Source organism: Nicotiana sylvestris, chromosome 12 (assembly GCF_000393655.2).
Source record: "Nicotiana sylvestris chromosome 12, ASM39365v2, whole genome shotgun sequence".
Taxonomy (NCBI): Eukaryota; Viridiplantae; Streptophyta; class Magnoliopsida; order Solanales; family Solanaceae; genus Nicotiana; species Nicotiana sylvestris.
In genome coordinates this window covers 121,126,354-121,145,558 of record NC_091068.1, presented here as the reverse complement: position 1 = coordinate 121,145,558, position 19,205 = coordinate 121,126,354, and the positions used below count along the sequence as shown (strand labels likewise).

Genomic DNA, 19,205 nt, shown 5'->3' with positions numbered 1-19,205 from the left:
AACATTGGTATATGTCTTTAATACATTTGATCAAAGAAAGGAACTATGGACAAGTCTGGTTGATATCTCAACCATGGTGATAGAGGGTGATTTTAATGCTATGCTATATACACAAGACATGATGTATGGCAATCTTGTGACATTGAATGAAATAACTGACTTCTCTGATTCCATACAAAAATTTGCTATTGAATGAGCTACCATGGAAAGGAGATTACTATACCTAGTCCAATAATCAACAAAGGACAAAAAGGATTGTGAGCAGAATTGATGGGATCTTTGGCAATGATAGCTGGATGATGAACTGGGGACATGTGCACATAGAATATGATATACTTTTAATATCTGACCACTCACCAATGCTTGTCAATATCAAAACTATGAAACTTAACATTAAAACTCCTTTTAGGTTTTTTAATGTATGGCCTTCTCATGAAGAGTTTGATACAATTGTTGGCACTCTGTGGAGAAGAAAGGAAGCTAATGACCAAATGGAGAACATATGGAAGAAACTGAAAGCTCTGAAACCTTTATTCAAAAGCCTTAATATTACTGAGTATAAAGGCATTGCTGAGAGAATTGATAATGCTAGGGCTGACCTTATTCAAGTTCAGGAGGAAATGAGGCTACGATATTCAGACTCCATGTTGCTACAAGAGAAGACTATCCTACAGAACTTGGAGAAGTGGTCACTTATTGAGGAAAGTATCCTCAAACAGAAGGCTAGATTGAAGTGGATCAAGCTAGGAGATGCTAACACTAAGTACTTCTATGTTGTCATGAAAGATAAAAGTCAAAGAAAGCAGATACTAGAGATATACACTGATGATGGAGTAAAACTGGCTACTCCTACTAGTGTTAAGGAAGAGATAGTTAAATTCTATAAGAGCTTGATGAGAACTGTTGATGCATCTTTGCCTGCTATCAACAAAGAAACTATAAAGAATGGACCTAAGTTCACTCATGAACAACAATTGAGCTTATGTGTGGAGGTAACAGAGGAAGAGATATATGTAGCTCTGTGTGCAATACATGAAGATAAATCCCCATGAATGGATGGATATAACTCTTGTTTCTTCAAAAGAGCATGCTCAATGATCAAAAGTGATATAGTGAGAGCAATTGAGGAATATCACTACTGGAAAGCTATATAAATCCATAAACTGCACAACCATTATATTAGTACCTAAGGTAACCAATCCTACAACAACAAGAGATTTCAGACTTATTGCCTGCTGCTCAGTATTATATAAGATCATCTCAAAGGTGCTGGTAAATATACTACAGAAAGTTATACCAAACATCATAAGTGAGGCACAAACTGGTTTCATTCCTGGGAGAAAGATTGCAGACAACATCATCTTGACTCGTGAGCTTGTTAAAGCTTACACAAGGAAGAACACTTTCCCTAGATGTATGATCAAAATAAACCTCACAAAGGCTTATGATTCTATGGAGTGGATCTTTCTGGAGAAGGTCATGGTTGAGCTAGGATTCCCTAAAAGATTTCAAGATTTGGTCATAACCTGTGTTAAGACTGTGGGATACTCAATTGTGGTGAATGGAGAGCCTACAATGCATTTTCCAACAACTAAAGGACTAAGACAAGGTGATCCCATTTTACCTTTCCTATTTACAATTGTAATGGAGTATTTGAGTAGAAGTCTCAAAGGATTGGAAAAGGAGAAGGATAAATATCACCCTAGATGTTCAAGGCTAGGTATTATACACCTCAGTTTTGCTGATGATTTGCTCTTATTTGTAAGAGGTGATATAACTTCTATTACTCAGCTTCAGCAATGCCTAAACCAATTTTATAGAGCCTCAGGTCTACAAGCTAATAAGACTAAGAGTTCTATATACTACGGAGGTGTTCCATAAGCAGTGCAAGATGAAATGCAACTAAGATTTGGTTACCTTAGAGGAGAACTTCCAGTTAAATACTTAGGACTGCCTTTATCAACTAAGAAGATGTTCCTAGCTCAATGGCAACCTCTGATAGAGAAAATGGTAGCAAGAATCTCCTCATGGACAACAAAAAAATTGTCGTATGCAGGAAGGATCCAACTAGTACAATCAGTTCTGTTTGGTATACAAGCTTACTGGTCGCAACTGTTCTTAATCCCAAGCAGAGTTATCAAAACAAATAGAGGCTTACTGTAGGAGTTATGTATGGTTTGGTTTTAATGTTATCACAAGAAGATCACTGGTTGCATGAGAGAAAATGTGTACACCTAAGAGCGCAAGAAGGCTAAATCTCATTAACCTGAAACTATAGAATAAGGCTGCTGCTGCTAAAAATCATTGGGATTTTGCATATAAGGTGGATAAGTTATGGGTTAGGTGGATTTACTCTTACTATATTAAAAACCAGCAGATATATAACATGCCAATTCCTCAACAAGCTTCTTGGCTCGTCAGGAAGCTAATTGGGGCAAGGGAGATAGTGGACCTGAGGCAGACAATGGCTCAAAGAAATTACAGCATGATGAGACAATTCTACCACCAGATACTTGGGCAATTACCTAGAGTGAAATGGAAGGCATTTATGTTCAGAAATGAAGCAAGAGCCAAAGCTAAGTTTACTATGTGGATGTTCCTCCAAAATAAATTACTTACACGTGATAGACTCGTGCAATGGGGTATGTCAGTGGACACAGTATGTAGCTTGTGTCAAATACATAATGAGAGCAGAAATCACCATTTTGTGGAATGTGTCTTTGCTCAAAAGGTATGGAACAAGGTCCTAATGTGGCTCCAGATACAACCACATGGTCGGAAATCATGGGACCAGCATTGGAGATGGGCAATGAAAAATGCTAAGGGCAAATCTCAGGCAGCTGCTGCATTCAAGATAGTATATGCTGAGATAATCCACTTGATATGGTGTGAAAAGAAACAATCGAGTGTTTGAGAAGACCAGCAGAGATGCAGATGATATAGCAATAACTATAGCATGTGCATGCAATGTTAGAGCTAATACTGGAACTAGGAGACTACTGCAGGAGTTAAAATTTTGAATAGTTGTTAGTGTTAGTTGAGTTAATAGTTACAAGGCGAGATGGTAGGTTAATTGATGTATCGGGAGAGATACTGTATAGATACATCTGACTGAAGTTAAAGTCAGATATGGTTTTGTAATGATTCATTTGGTGATTAATAAAATTCCTTAATTACCAAAAAAAAAGATACAAAAGGTTTTGACTCCCCAAAATCAATAAGGGGTTTTTTCTTTCTTATACACTATATGAAACCTTATTATCAAAATTGTCCCAGTATTGGAAATTATCCGCCCTAAATAAGGTATTCTTACAATTTATATACAATCCATTATTAGTGCCTTAAATTAGGGGATTAAATTATACCCTTTTTCTTTTTTCTCTCATCTTCTCTTTTACTATTTTCTGCCACCTCTCTCCATGTACTATCCATTATTAGTGCCTAAAATTAAGGGATTTAGTTATATCCTTTACCTATTTTCTCTCCTCTCCTCTTGTTATAAGCGTAAAAGGTTAAACAAGAGCGATTGAAAATCTCTAGGTTTTGAATAGCAGATTCATTCTTGGTCAATTCACTTTATTCGCCTAACAAATCAATTACTTTAATTCCTGCAGCATATGGCAACGATGGCCAAGAGAAAGAAAGCTTAATCTCTCAAATTAATTCATTTTATCGCTATTAATTAGGGTGACAGTAACTGATTATTTTTAAGTATTGAGACTTTTAACTAGTACTATTAAATAGGAGTATTAACAAGGTGATCGTAAATCTAATTCTTTTGATGAGAAAGAATTAAATTTCATACTAATTTGATACATCTACAAAATTTTTTTTTTGTACAAATTTAATATATCTATAACAATATATAAACGAAAAATAAATTTTATACAACTAAGTATATAGTATACAACATATTTACAACTTATCTACAACTTTCATATATTATTTTTACCCAGCTAAATAGATCTACAATATCATACAACTTAAATACAATTTTCATACAAATATTATACAATATGTCTTTTGTATCTGATTTGTATATATTTTATATGTGGTGTGTTCTTTTTCCTCTCCAACATTCCAATCAAAACTTCCTCTCTTAATACAATTTTGATACATATCAACAACTTTATGTAAAAAAATAATATTTATAACTTCAATATAAATTTCTTACAACGACTTATACATTATACAACTATTTTTTAACTTTCACACAACATTCAAATAAAAAAATATATAACTATAATATAATACAACTTAAATACAATTTACATACAACTATAATACAACTTTAATATAATTTCGTAAGTATACAACTTCTTCGATTTTCAATCTGAAATTCGGCCAAAATCAAGCCTAATCTTTATCAAACACCCTCAAAATTGAGATATAAACTTCAAGAATATTCTCAATTGTTTGCAACAACACCCAATCCAAACAAGTAATAGTTTTTGAAAACCCAAATTCGAATTCAAAGCTTCAAAGCTTTTTAATAGCTAACAATGGTGGAGAATCAAATACCTTCAAAATTTATTGACTGACAATTTTAATTCGAACATCAATTGTGCAACATAAAAAGAAATTGTTAAGTTAAAACTCTATAGTAAAACGATTGAAATTCATTGATGAATTCCATTAACTCTATACAATAAGAAAACATTAAAAAAAACATAGAACATCAAAGGACGAAAAATTGGAGAAAAAAATAGAGGAGAGATAGAGAGAGAGATGGCGAGAGCAACGGAGAGAGAGAGAGAGAGGGGGAAGGTATAAAGGGATGGGGAAATAACTGATATTCCTTATTCAATTCCTAATATAAAAGGATACTCATTTAAAACTTATTTGTATATAATTGATAAATTATGTATGACCATATAATTAAGTTAAAAGTTGATTAAGGAGGTTAATAAAGTTTTATATGTAGTATAGGAAAGCAAAAATCCCAATCAATAATAATGTCATATGTATAGTGGAATGGAGGAAACATGTTCTTTTTCATTTTTAGGGCCTAATCTAAAACTTCAGTCCAAACTCTCAAATCATATAGTCAAAGCCCATAACTGGTATGCCAGCAAAAAACATAACTAGGCAATATCTAAAGAAAATTTGTAAAATTATAGCAACATTAGTTATTTTCTTCCACCGCACCTAAATATTTACATATCCTAATAGCTGTCAAATAAATGATCCTAAAAGTCAGCTGGACAATAATCAATCCCGTAGGAAACTGTTCCTATTTTTTCGCTCAAATTTTTAATCTTCCATAACTGGTACAATCCTTCCATTTTTTGGTCTTCCCTTTTCTAATGCCTTTCTTTCTTATTTTCTTATGCAAAATTCTTCTTTTCATTTCCTTCGTTAGAGTTTAAATTTGGATAATAACATATTATTTTAACATGTATAACATTGATTGGTGGTGCTTATATATTTTCGATTTAAATGGTATATGTGATAAGTTATATAATAGTGATATATATAAAGTATAATACACATTTATAAAGCATATGTATGATATATTTTGTTTATTTACATATTATGATATATATATATATATATATTTATATATATATAAATAAAATACATATACAAATTATATATGACATATTGTGATATAAAGTATAATACACATTTATAAATTATTTTTACTCATAATATACCTTTAATATATTTCAAGTATATTATATTGTGATAGTTTTTAATGTAAATATTCCATCAATATACAATAACAACAACAAATTATTATTAAAGGAATTATCACAAATAAAATTGATGGAATATTTACATTACAAATTATCACAATATAATATACTTGAAATATATTAAAGGTATATTAAGAGTAAAAATAAAATTGTATAGTAAAAAGTTTAAAACTTAAAGAAAAAATACTAAAATTCCCATTGTGCAACCTCGTTAAAGAGCGGATTGTTTTTTAGATATTCTTTTTTTCAAAATCTTTGATATATTTGGTAAGTGTTATTTATGGAAGAGAATAAGAAAATTATGGAAGAGAGGAAAAATGGATCCCTTAGTTAAAAATGTGCCAGTTTTAAAGTAAACAAAGATTAAAATCATTTAGTATCAAAATAGTTTTTATAAAGGGAGCAGCCATGTAAAATTCTGGTTCAAGGGTCTAACTCGTTCCTCACTTTTGAGCTTGAGACTCCTCCTCTTACTCTCTCCCCACTATTTACACAACACAGCCATGGCTGCATTTAGAAGATTATTGCCCACAAACAGAAGTACTATACCATCAACTTCTGCACTCTTCCTTTCTCACAGAGGCGTAGCTTCTAAGCTCTTTGTTGGAGGTACTTCTTCCCTCTTTCTTTTTTTCCCCTCCCTTTTGTACATGTATACAAAAATGACTTAATAATCTGCACATTTAAAAGATCATTCTTGTAATGAATTTGTAACTAATTGATTAAATATGATATCATTTGGGTCTAGTTTGCCTGTAATTTGGGGTTATGAAGGGTTTAGTGTTATGTTCATGAAAAACATAATTATAGTGATGTAAAAGAAGGGTTTTCTGCAGATGATGATATATTAACTTATTTGTGCCCAGGGGATTATGTGTATGTGTTATTTACTGATTTTAGAGGTATTGGTTTGACATTAGTGAGGAAATGAACTGGGATCAAAACTAGTGTTGAAGGAGCTTAAGTTCAATGAAAAATTTATAGTTTGGTACTGAAAAAATTACTGGTATTATTATTAATATAGTACTATAAAAGAAATCACAATCTTTGAACCTCTTCAAAAAGAGGTCGATTAGATGATCACTTTTAGAACAACCCGGTGTACTAAGCTCCCGCTATGCGCGGGGTCCGGGAAAGGACCGGACCACAAGGGTTTGTTGTATGCAGCCTTACCCTGCATTTCCGCAAGAGACTATTTCCACGGCTTGAACTTGTGACCTCTTGGTCACATGGCGGCAACTTTACCAGTTACGCCAAGGCTCCCCTTCAGATGATCCCTTTTAGGAAGGAGGATTATTTTGATGGAGAAAGATTCTCCTTCCTAAATAACTATGTTGATTTTGATTCTTCTTCTTTTCCATCAAGAGGCTGTTTCCACGGCTTGAACTCGTGACCTCCCGGTCACATGGCGGTAACTTTATCAGTTACGCCAAGGCTCACCTTCAGATGATCCCTTTTAGGAAGGAGGATTATTTTGATGGAGAAAGATTCTCCTTCCTAAACAACTATGTTGATTGTGATTCTTCTTTTCCATCACTATGTACTTATTTTCCTCTTCCCCCCCCCCCCCCCCCTTTTCTTTTTTCTCACTTTTGTACATGTATGTACAATTGATTTAATAATCTGCACACTAAAGAAGCTTATTTTTTTTTGGTAACTAATTATATTTTATTTATCAGAGAACAAAAGTATGTACAAGAATAACCAATCCTACAAAAAAACCATACATCATCTTTCCTACTTCTATTCTCATGACCCCTCTACCTCTATCATTACATTATATTCAGCCGTGCATATTTCTTCTAGGGGTAGAAGTTCAAATTTCTCAAAGGTTCAGCTAGCTTCTTGTTGTTCATCCCCCGGCAATGAATGTCCTGCACCACAAGTCTACAAATTGTATTAACAGTCCTCTTCTTTCCTTGAAATATTCTTTGATTTCTTTCTTGCCAAATATAGTTAGTACAACCTGCCAAGGCCATTTTATATAGTTCATCTACAGCTTTATTCCCATTAGCCCAGTTGATTGCCCAGTTCACCTCTTGACACCAACCCCCTACTGGTCTTTGAATGCCTTGCCAATTGAGTATTTTAGTCCATAATTCATTTGAATAGGCACATTGAAAAAACAAGTGTTCAGCAGATTCATCTTCTCTTTCACACAAAGGACACTCCAAGCTCAGATTCCCTATCATGCCCCACTAAAGAAGCTCATTATTGGAATGAATTGGTAATTCTTTTATTAAAGTTGTTAATTTTTTTGCTTCTTAGGACTCTGGGAATTATTTCGCGCTGCAATTTGGGTTGATGGGTCTGTTCTGTTCTTGAAGAAAACATAATTATAGTGATGTAAAAGAAGGTTTTATGCAAATGATGATTTATTGACTTATTTGTGCCCATAAGGTTATCAGTTATTTACTTATTTTAAAGGTATTGGTTTGACATTAGTGAGGAAATAAACAGGTCAACACCTGAAGGAACTTAAAGATCAACGAAAAATGTGTAGTTTAGTACTGAAAAAAGTACAGGTATTGTTGTCAATATAGTACTATCTTTGAACCACTTCAAAATGCTCGCAAAGAGGTAGATTAGATGATCCCTTTTAAGTTTTAGGAAGGAGGATTTATTTTATGGACTAAGATTCTCTTTCCCAATCAACTATGTTGATTGTTACAAGAGAGTTCATTCAAAAGAGGAGAAAAGAACCAGAAATAGGAGCTAATATTAAATCACCTACTCGATTGACTAGTCTAGCTTTTGTTCCTGGATTATTGCCTAAAGTGTAAACAAAAAGTGAAGTAACAAATATGAAGCTAGACTTGCTCCCTTCCGTCTAGGAATGAGTGAAGAGAGTTATCTTTAGCTAGAAAATGGGACTGATAGTTGGAGGATGTTGTGAAAGGGCCTGAAGGAACGATTAGGACAAAGCACCCATCTCTTTTTGATATCGCCCAAGTACAATATAGCAATATTTGAGATGCTGTACAATAAAAATTCAACAATCTTTTTTGTTGAATTCCTAGTACCAGAATTTCCCCTGGTACAAGAGACCCTTGTGGTCCGCCCTTCCTTGGACCCCGCGCATAGCGGGAGCTTAATGCACCGGGTTGCCCGTACAATTTGACTTATTATAAGCCTGTTTTAGTCCATCTATTATTAGGCAAACTGAATGAACTCTCACAATGCAGCTATACCTATAGCTCAGCGAACAGAATCTCTAGTGGTACTTTCTAGACATTTTAGACATGGTGAATAAAGAACACTATCTATGAACCTTCAAAAGCTTTGTATCTGTATGGAGCAGCTTACTGTATATATTAGCAGTTTGTTTACTTGTTTTAGCGCAAAATATATAAATAATCTCTCATTAACTTGATATCCCTTAGGAGCTTTTCCAATTCTTCACTCATTAGACTGAAACAATGATAATCTATCAGGCTTTGATCCGAAGTTAATCTTGATTAGATCTGCTACATAGTCAAAATATGTTACTAACAATTATCTGAAGCTATCAGGAACTTTATTATAAACTACTATATCAAAAAAAGGAAAAAGAAAAAAGAAAAGGATCATTATATTAAACTGAAGCACCTTAGCGTTTGAAAACTCCACAAAGCTTGCCCTTTATCAGTATTTAAGCTTAGCATGTATTTTCTCCATGTTTCACGATTTTATGCTTAATTATTTTCGAGAACACAGGAAAAACCATTGGTTTGCTCGCTTAACAATGTGGTGTCACTGCTCCGCCAATGCAAAGAGAAATGAAAAATATAGAATCATTATCCAACATAACAAGCTTATGAGATATTGCTATGTACAGGACTCTCATTTTACACCTCAGAGAACGGACTGTCAGAGGCATTTTCTCAACATGGTCAAGTTATCGAAGGTGCACAAATAACATAGGTTGAACTCTCTTTCAGATATAGTGTGAGTTAGCATCTTTAGTTTAACCTTGTTTTATTTGACAGCTAAAATTGTGATGGATAGAGTCTCAGACAAATCCAAGGGTTTTGGATTTGTCACCTATGCATCTGAAGATGAAGCCAAGAAGGCCTTGCAAGAAATGAACGGCAAGGTATGTCCATATTATCCTTCTATGTGTTTTTTATGCGTACTTTTGATGTTCTTTATCCATCATCTTTCTATGACGAATGTTGCAGCCTCTTAATGGGCGGGTTATTTTTGTGGACTACGCAAAGCCTAAAGCCGATTTTGGTGGGGGTGTGCCAATAGCCAGAGGCCCCCCTGAGCCACCAATAGAACAGTAAATGTTGCTGCAGCCAAATTGTGTTATGAAACAAACCACTCTGTGTGCTGCCAGAGTTGCAAGCGTTGCTCTTGCAAATGATTAATCTGCAGAGAATTTGTGTTCTCTTTTTCCCAACGAAAAATTATACGAATATATTGTAGGGATTATAAGCCATCTGCAGTCAAAATTGGTTGTGTTTCAAGGATGAGTGCAAAATTGTAATGACTGACTACAAGATTGGCCCAATATGAGAATCTTCTACTCCCTCTGTCTCAAATTATCTGTCATGATTTCTAAAAATAATTGTCTCAAATTATTTTTAATTTTAGAAGTTCAAGACTAACTTAATTATTTTTTTCCTATTCTAACCTTAATATTAATTGTTCTTGAAGACTACATATACCTTAATTATGAGTAAATATTGAATGAAGAGAGATTATATCTTAAGATAGGATAAAAAAATTAAAAACTTTTCCTATTTAATATTTTTTTAAGGGGCGTGTAAAAGACAAACACGACAGATAATTTGAGACCGGAGGGAGTACTATTATCTACGTCAAATGTCATATATACTATTACAAGGATAGATGTGCTTCGACCACCTTACCCCCAATAAAATTCACTTCTAGTTATTTTATCACCAAAATCCAATATATTGTCATAATACTCCTCTGGCTTTTTTTTCTTTCTAATAAATTTCCCAAAAAATAGTAAGAAACCACTACATTTTACATTTTCACTTATTTTTATTTTCTCTATTCTTTACATCTGTTATCTACCCAAACAAAATAGAAAACACCAAAAAGCCACAAAAATGAATATACCAAATGCCACACACAAAATATCCAACGCCCCTTCTCTCTTCAACTTTCTTTCTTTTCTTTCCCTTCTCATTTCCAAGAATTCTTTATACCTCTTCCTCCCTATTTCAGCCCTGTTAGCTCCATTTCCCCTTTTACCCTCCAATGCCCTTTGTAAAATTACCAAACTCTCCCTCCCGTTCAAGTGAGTTCCATCCATGTCCTCCACCTCCAAACTCACTTCCCTTACCTCCATCTCTCCTACTTCAGATCCACCGCACGTGACCACTATCTCGCACTGCACGTGACCTCTCTTCTGATCATCGGTCAGGATTGAAGTAAACCGCACTTGCACTTCCCCAGTCAACCAATGACGTTGCACAGAAACAGGCTTGAAAGAAGAGAGGTTAATTGCTCGCCGTCCGATTGGATTAATCAAAATCCAACTCAGCGTCATATCTTCAATCAAATCCGTACACGTGTCATCATCATTCGGGTGTTTTATCGTCGTTAAAATCACATCCTTTGGATCTATCATGTCAATTCTAAACGGCCAGCACTGAAACCAACTCGTCGTGGTTTCAGTCTCTTGCACTTTACTGAAAACTACCTTCTCCTTGTAGTGTATATCGACGGCTGAGATTAACTCAAGCGGCGGAGACGAACAGTTTATAATATTAGAGGATGCAACTGAATTCATCTCTCGGGCATAGACGGAAGAGCTCAACTGAATCCATTGTTTTCGACTCGGATCATATGTACATATACAAAAAAGGTGATAAGGGTTTATATTTATAGCATGGAGCACTCGCTTCAAATCCACTGACTCTAAATCGTGAATTTGCTTATCATCGGAAAGAGGGAGGGAGAAGGACTGAGCGAAGAAGGTACGGTGACCGCTGTCAGGGAAAGTGGAGATCACGTGACTGACACGTGGAGTGGCGGTGGACGGCCAAGTGGAGTGGCATATACGTGACCACAAGTGATTGTCGGAGCAAAGGTGGTGGAGGGTGGTGGAGGAACAGCTCGTAGAGGCTAGTGTTGGTCCGTCAAGGCGAGGGAGGATATGATCTTCTATTATATCTGGATGCAAATCGGAAAATTCGGCGGCGCCGCCTTTCTCCGCCGTGACCATGGTGATACTGGTGATGAGCGGATAATTGGGAGAGGAAGTCATTTGCTTCGTTTCGGCTTCAGAAAAAGGACACAGAGAAATGTGAATTTTGTCTTGTTGGGAGTTTGAAGTGTGAGTATTTATAGGTATGTTAAAGGGTAACGTAAAGTGAAAATTTTAGCGAAAACGAAAAAGCCCTTTGATTTTTCAATAATTTGGTTAGTCGCTGCCACTGCCACTGCGTGGACTCGTTGACTCTAGAGTCTTTTTGCTTTAATATTTTTTTATGTCATCACAATCCAACAGTAATACTAGCATACATGAATTAATTATTTTCACTAATATATTATCAATTAATTGGTATTGCTGATATAACTGGATACAAGTTGTATATAAATATAAGTAAATTGTAGTTTTTGATTGTATTCTTTACAAAAAAAAATATATTTAAGTTGTAGATTTTTATCAGATTTTGTATATAATTTGAAAAAACTTTAGTTATTTTTTATAAATAGAAAAATTTAGATAAACCGATATTATATATATATATATATAGTTGCCTACATTTAAGGTCTAATTATCTTGGCCTTTCGGGCTTTACGCTATAAAATGTAAAATTTAAAGGAAAACTCAACTCAGAGGCAGCTTTCAAAGGCGGCCCTACAGTGGAAACCGATGTAAGGGGAATTACGTCTACGATTTCATGAAAATAATTAATAAAAGTACGTGGACCCCACAAGAGCATTCCTAATTGCCGGTCATTTAACGCTAGCCTTGTAGTATTTATTTTTCCTCTAACCAATGATTTGAATGAACAAATAAATCTTATAAAACTAAGCTAATATTTATCACCAAAAAGTTCACATCATAATTCGTTATGCTTTTTCTGGTTTTGGACTAACCCGTATTTTTAATACCTTACTTGTGTTACCCTCATTCTTTCATACAAATTTATAGAAAAAGGAAATTTATCATATAATAAGAGCTAAAGTATGTAGGAAAAATCACAACATTGAGGTCAAAATCGAACTCTAATGACTATTGGTATGATATCTTATAGTCATGTTCGACGTGCTTCGCACTGTAAATAATTGTGCTAAAAAATATGAGCTTAATTGGTACGTAAACTCTAATTCATGTTTTTTTTTAAATTCTTTGATTGTTTATTTGGGGGGGGGGGGGGGGGGGTTGGTAATATTTTAAACGAATGGGCGTTGAACCCTGTTAGTTCATGTATTTCTTTGTCCGTGACAATTCTGAGTTCACATATTTCAACTTGGCTCCTTTAATTTACTTTGACCCATTGGCTTTGAACATTGATTCGTACTCTTTCTTAATTTCTACGGTTATATTTCAGTATTTCACGGCTGGCAAATATATGAATAATTAAATAAAGGATGACGTCTCACTTATGATTAAGATCAGTGGGTATTTGAATACTAATACTTGGTGAGAATGGTGAATCCAGGTTGATCTTGACAACTAGTATGAGTGTTATGACGTTCCCGTGCTAAACAATTAGCACTAATTCTAATTAATTTTTTTTCTTAAAGTCAATATATTCCTTAATATAGTATGATTTGTAATAATCTTAAAAAAGTTTATTCACTTCTCGATAAATTCAATGATCTTTAAATTAATATGTGTAGTATGGTGATCGTTGACTAGTTAACCTACTATCACAGGCCACAGCTTGTTTTAAGTTGATCTCTTGGTTAACATAAGCTGGGAAAGTAGGTTATGTAAATAACCGATCATTAAAAAATCCAAGTCTTTAGTTTATATATCAAGCCGTTAATAGAAGTATCCTACATATAGTTTGTGAATTTTTATTTTTCTAATTGTGGTCTTGACGTCACGATATATTTCTACTTGTAGGTGACTGATCAATTAATATCACCATATTGAATGTGAAAGCTTGAAATTGATTCCCCTCCCCCGAGGGGCAAAACCCGAGTCCGAAACCAAATTGACTCAAATGACCGAAATATGTGGGAAAGAAAAATAGTTATCAAAATATATATAGCGTCTTTTAGAAAGACGCTATACTTTAACGGCCGTTTGGCTAGTTAAGTACAACGTCTTTTTATATATAGCATTTTTTACTAAAACGCTATACGTATTAAGTGGGCCCACAAATAATTCAACTGATATAACAATATTTCAACTGGGTATAGCGTTTTTAAAAAAAAATGCTATACCTCTATTAATTGAACCCCTGGGCTGGTTTTTGCTTATTTAAAGAGGTGAAGGATTTTGTAAAAATCCATTCATAAACATCTTCAAGTGTTCTAAAAATTTTCGAGTGTTTTAAAATTTTTCAAGTGTTCTGAATTTTTCTTTGTTAAGTTGTTTTGCATTTTGTCATAATGTCTAAAGAGCGAAAAATTAGGGTTTCATTATATTGGAGGGGGGAGGGAGGTGAGGTTGTAGTGGCGAATAACTCAGTAAGCTATAGTTTATCTCCACAGTGTCATGTTAAGTTGCCACTTACAATGGAGTACGATAGATTGATATCTTTGTTATATAATAAAATGAGTGTGAGCAAACGTTCGGTGAATCTTAAAATAATCGGAAGATATTCGTATTCTGTGACTCCGCAAGAGGTTGCTTGTTATGCTGAGTTTAACATCGAAGACGATGAAACTCTAAGAGATTTTTTGGGGACTCCGGATGAATACAGAGAATTTATTGTGATAAAATTGTTGGAAATGTACGTCAAAGTTGAAGACGTTCGCAATAATGAGGTTGCGCAAAGTAGGGAAATCCCTCAATCATCGAGTGGTTATTCTGGAGTAGTTTTAGCTGAACAGGTTCCGACTGAAAGAGTTTGGCCGGATCTAAACTTATATCTACGAGCGAATGAGGAGCGAGAAAATAATTTCTTCCCTAGTATACATAATCCCCAAGCCGAGTGGTAAAATTCAATTATCCTTTGTGTTACGATGTATATTTTTGTATATTATATTTTTATTAATACTCATATATTCCACCGGGGGTACCGACCATATATGAATTTTACAAGTTATGAACCAACAACCAGTTGGAATATGCCTAGTTTTGGTGTGTTGGATTATGATGGTCCATCCGGGAGTCATCATCAACAAGATAATATGCATCATGGGTTATCAACACATTAAGAATTGTAAGTAAATATATAAAGTTATATGTATTGTTTGGACCAATTTCAATAACTCATTATTTCTTTGGTTGTGCATTGAAAACAAACAACTTGATGGTCTTGTCCTCACTCAATTACTCATAGACGACGTATTTACTAGAGATTTGGCAGATGCACAGAGTCAGGAAGATAATAGTGATTATGACAACAATGACGATGAGTCTGAAGATGACACACCCTTCCGTGATGAGGGTGATGATGAAGAGGAAGAGAATGCCGAACCTGATTTGGCGAGAGAGCATGCTCCACCTCCCGTTAGACCAAGAGTGTACGAGTCCTACGTGTTGTTACGTTCAAGGCATATTCCCTACCTTGATCATTTGCCAAGTACGCTGGATGTACATGCCTCACAAGGGATATTGATGAAATTCGGACAACAACGTGAGATGAATCTAGACCAACGGTGCTGTCAAAGGGCATGCATTTTCCTGATAAGGCGCGCCTAAGCAGGGTGGTGAAAATGTACAGTGTAAAAATGTGTCGTGAGATAATTGTATGGGAGACATCTCCGAATGTATACAAGGTTGTTTTCCGTAGATGGTTTACGGGTTGTAACTGGATGCTGTGTGCGATAAAGAAGAAAACAAATATGTGGAAAATGGGCAAATACATTAGCATACACAATTGTGAAATGGACACATTCAGTGGGGATACTTCAACTTGAATGTTGACTTGACTTCTCTTGTCTTGATTCCACATATTGAAGTGTTCATAAGGTACAAGATCAAAGAGTGTATTACATCCGTCCACCAGGAATATGGGTGTACTATTACCAAAAGAAAGACATATCTCAGGCGCAAACGTGCACTTGAAATTGTTTATGATGAGTGGGATAAGTCATTTGCATCTCTACCCAGATACATGGCCGTATTGCAACACTTTAACCCCGTGATTGTTGTTGAATGGAAGCTTGGGCGGAGTGCAGGAATATCAAAATATATATTCATATAAGTGTTCTGGGCATTTAAACCAGCAATTGATGGTTTTGTGCATTGCCTCCTGGTAATGTCTATAGATGTTCTCATGTCTATGGAAAGTATGATATTAAGTTGTTGATTGCCGTTGCAGTTGATGCCAATGGACAAATATTTCCCCTAGTTTTTGCCATCTGTGCCAATGAAAGCCAAGAGACGTGGACGTTATTTTTGAACCACTTGAAGTAGCACGTTGTCAAACAACGTTCAAGTATTTGTCTAATATCTGATCGGCATAGGGTTATATTATGTTTTGTAGAGCATTTGCCTGAATGGAAGGAACCGTATGCATACCACCGTTACTAGGTGAGGCACCTGAAGGCCAATTTCTAGAAGAAATATCCCAACAAGGACTTGCATGATGGATGGCTGCAACTGATCACCAGGAGTGTAAATTTAGGAGGCGCATGGAATCGATCCGACAGGAAGATGAAAGAGCCTATCATTGGTTGATGCGACATGAGCTTCACAAGTGGATATTGCATGCGGATGGTGGCATACGATGAGTGTAACGACCCGACCGGTCGTTTTGCTTTCTAGAACCTCGTTCCCCTAAATAAGACTGTTTGAACTTGCTTTAACTGATTTATAACTTGCGGGGATGGTTGGTTCGAGATTTGGAAGAGTTTGGGTTGAAATTGGAACACTTGGTTCCTTAAGGTTGGCCTAAAAGGCAAAGTTTGACTTCGGTCAATATTTTGAGTAAACGACCTCGGAATTGGGATTTGACGGTTTCAATAGGTTCGTATGATGATTTCGGACTTGGGCGTATTTTCGGATCGGGTTTTGGATGACCTGGGAGAGTTTCAGTGCCTAATAGTGAAATCTAGTTCTTGAAGAACTTTGAAGTTCTTTAAATTTGGTCTGGAGCTAATTTTGGTGATATCAAGGTCCAAATTGAATTTTGAGATCGAGAATAGTTTCGTAATATCATTTAAGACTTGCACACAAAATTTGGTACCAATCCGAGTAGTCTAAGTATGATTCGATGCATTTAGAGAATTTGAAAAACTTGAAGTTCAAAGTTTGATTCAATTTAGTTTTGGGGTATAATTTTTGGTTTAGTTGTTGTTTTTCGCATTTCGAGATTCCAGGAAGTCCGTATTATGGTTACAGACCTGTTAGTGCCTTTGGACGGGGTCCCGAGTGGCTCAGGTGAGTTTCGGACCCCTCGGAGCTAAATACATTATACTAGATTTGCTCAGTTTTGGTTTCCTTCTTTGCGAACACGAGAGAACCATCGCGTTCGCGTAGAAGGGTTTGGGCTGGGGGAGAAATACTCTTCGCATTCGCGATATCTATTCTGCGTTCTTGAAGGTCTGTGTCAGTGACCTTCGCATTCGCGTGAGGTGACTCGCGTTCGCATAGAGTAGAGTAGCTGGGCCTGGCCAGCTTTATTCTTCGCATTCGCGGAGTAACTCTCGCGTTCGCATAGGTCTAGCCAAGCTAGCCTTTGCGTTCGCGAGTCCATGGATGCGTTCGCGATGAAGGCCCCTTAGAAGGCCTGAACCAATAGCCTTCGTGCATGCGAGGCCCCTGTCATGTTCGCGATGAAAGGAGCAGCTGGGCAGAAAGTTTAAAATCGGGACTTAGGCTTAGTTAGGTATATCCTTAGGCGATTTGAGAGCTTCCAAAGAGGGGAATTCAACCTAGCAATTGTGAGGTAACTTATTTCTACTTAATGTGAGTTTAATACTTGGTTTTTGGGTAGATTAACACACAAAAATTGGTGAAAATCATGGGATTAGAGTAAAACCTAGGGTTTTGATAAAAACAAGATTTAACCACGAGATTTGTTATGGAATGGAGTAAAAATCATATATTCTTGATCATTAGGTTATTAGAAACAACTTTCTTCAAAAATTTCCAGAATCCGGGCACGTGGTCCCGAGGATGAATTTTAGGAATCTTGTAATTTGGATTGGGGAATCCCTCTAATGGTTGGGATATGAACTTTTAAGCCTATATTGATTAGTTTTTATGCTATTTGGATAGTTTTGGAGTGTTTGGTGCCAAATTTAGAAATTGGGCATAAGCTTAGACCATAAAGTAGACCGTGAAGCAAGGTAAGTCTCTTTTCTAACCATGTTAGAGGGAATTGTCCCCATAGGAGAAATAATTGAATATTTGCCACTAATTACGGGGGCTACGTACGCACGAGGTGACGACAGTCTGTGCATAGCCACTATTATGCTTAAGTCTGGGTAGTCTAGGACCCAAAAGTATGCTTTACTTGCCATATTTGTAACATATTCGTTAATTTAGATTGCGTGAAACATATTGAACTTGGAAAATGAATTTCTAACAAGCTAAACATCATTTCTTGAGCGCTAAAGAGAAGCTTGACATTTCTTTGGATAATTAATTTCCCGATAAATTATTGATTGACTACTCGATATGCTTATCTGTGTTTGACCACGCCACATGTATGATTCGCGAGCGGGGTAATAGATGCATCTATGCGCGCCGTTCGACCCTCCGGCGGTGCACACTTTATTTTTATGTTGGATCGGTCCGTACGACCTCGACATTATTTGCGCATGCTTCTTGCTTGGTACTTTCTGTGATTTAAACTGTTTTAAATGCCTTGAAATATAAATTGTTAACTGAGATATTATTTAGGAAAAAACCGATCACTTCTTGTTATAAATTGTTATTTATTCATGACATCCATGCTTAGCATAACACTTAAATTATATTATTATTGACCATAGTAAGTGTCAAGTCGACCCCTCGTCACTACTTCTTCGAGGTTAGGCTGGATACTTATTGGGTACATATTGTTTATGTACTCATACTATGCTTCTGTACTTAAATGTACATGATCTAAGGCATGTACATCTAGCTACCAATCCGGCGCACGTTCCTGATACTCGACCGAGATTCCACGGTGAGCTGCCCCTTCTGAGCCATTCAGCAGCATGACGAAGTCTCTTCTTTTTCTATTACTGTCTATTCTGTTTCAGGTAGTAGGATAGTTATATTCTTTTGTATATTCTACTAGTTGCCCTAGTACTTGTGACACTAGTTCCTGCCACACACATTGGTAGACTATTCTTTTGGGTTGTATATCTATTATTATAAACTGCTAATTATCACTTGCTTTAAATTTAAGTTAAGAAAATGCCGGGATCATTTGGGTAAAATAAATGAGAACTCACTAGTATCTTTGGGTTGGCTTGCCTAGC

The 19,205-nt window shown here is 35.6% G+C and overlaps 3 protein-coding genes across 3 annotated transcripts; 2 read left to right on the top strand and 1 right to left on the bottom strand.

The window, feature by feature from the left end:
- Positions 1-380: 380 nt before the first annotated feature.
- On the top strand, positions 381-1,881 carry LOC104218471 (uncharacterized). Its single transcript, XM_009768968.2, has 2 exons — positions 381-992; positions 1,288-1,881. The coding sequence occupies exons 1-2, from the start codon at positions 381-383 to the stop codon at positions 1,879-1,881; spliced, it is 1,206 nt and encodes a 401-aa protein (XP_009767270.2).
- Positions 1,882-6,115: 4,234 nt separating this feature from the next.
- Positions 6,116-10,212, top strand: LOC104218468 (small RNA-binding protein 11, chloroplastic-like). The gene is made up of 4 exons (XM_009768966.2): positions 6,116-6,308; positions 9,517-9,585; positions 9,668-9,774; positions 9,860-10,212. The coding sequence occupies exons 1-4, from the start codon at positions 6,203-6,205 to the stop codon at positions 9,965-9,967; spliced, it is 390 nt and encodes a 129-aa protein (XP_009767268.1). The 5' UTR covers positions 6,116-6,202; the 3' UTR covers positions 9,968-10,212.
- A 426-nt stretch (positions 10,213-10,638) lies between these two features.
- Positions 10,639-11,959, bottom strand: LOC104218470 (probable F-box protein At2g36090). The gene has a single exon (XM_009768967.2). It carries the CDS (start codon positions 11,923-11,925, stop codon positions 10,720-10,722), a length of 1,206 nt encoding a protein of 401 aa, XP_009767269.1. The 5' UTR covers positions 11,926-11,959; the 3' UTR covers positions 10,639-10,719.
- Positions 11,960-19,205: the final 7,246 nt, after the last annotated feature.

What these genes read in the sequence shown, in the direction of transcription:
- LOC104218471 (XM_009768968.2), top strand. Translation starts at nt 381, where the DNA reads ATGAAACTTAACATTAAAACTCCTTTTAGGTTTTTTAATGTATGGCCT. An exon ending in AATTGAGCTTATGTGTGGAG is followed by an intron (nt 993 to 1,287) that starts GTAACAGAGGAA and finishes AATATACTACAG; the next exon opens with AAAGTTATACCAAACATCAT.
- LOC104218468 (XM_009768966.2), top strand. Translation starts at nt 6,203, where the DNA reads ATGGCTGCATTTAGAAGATTATTGCCCACAAACAGAAGTACTATACCA. An exon ending in ACATGGTCAAGTTATCGAAG is followed by an intron (nt 9,586 to 9,667) that starts GTGCACAAATAA and finishes TTTATTTGACAG; the next exon opens with CTAAAATTGTGATGGATAGA. An exon ending in TGCAAGAAATGAACGGCAAG is followed by an intron (nt 9,775 to 9,859) that starts GTATGTCCATAT and finishes CGAATGTTGCAG; the next exon opens with CCTCTTAATGGGCGGGTTAT.
- LOC104218470 (XM_009768967.2), bottom strand. Translation starts at nt 11,925, where the DNA reads ATGACTTCCTCTCCCAATTATCCGCTCATCACCAGTATCACCATGGTC.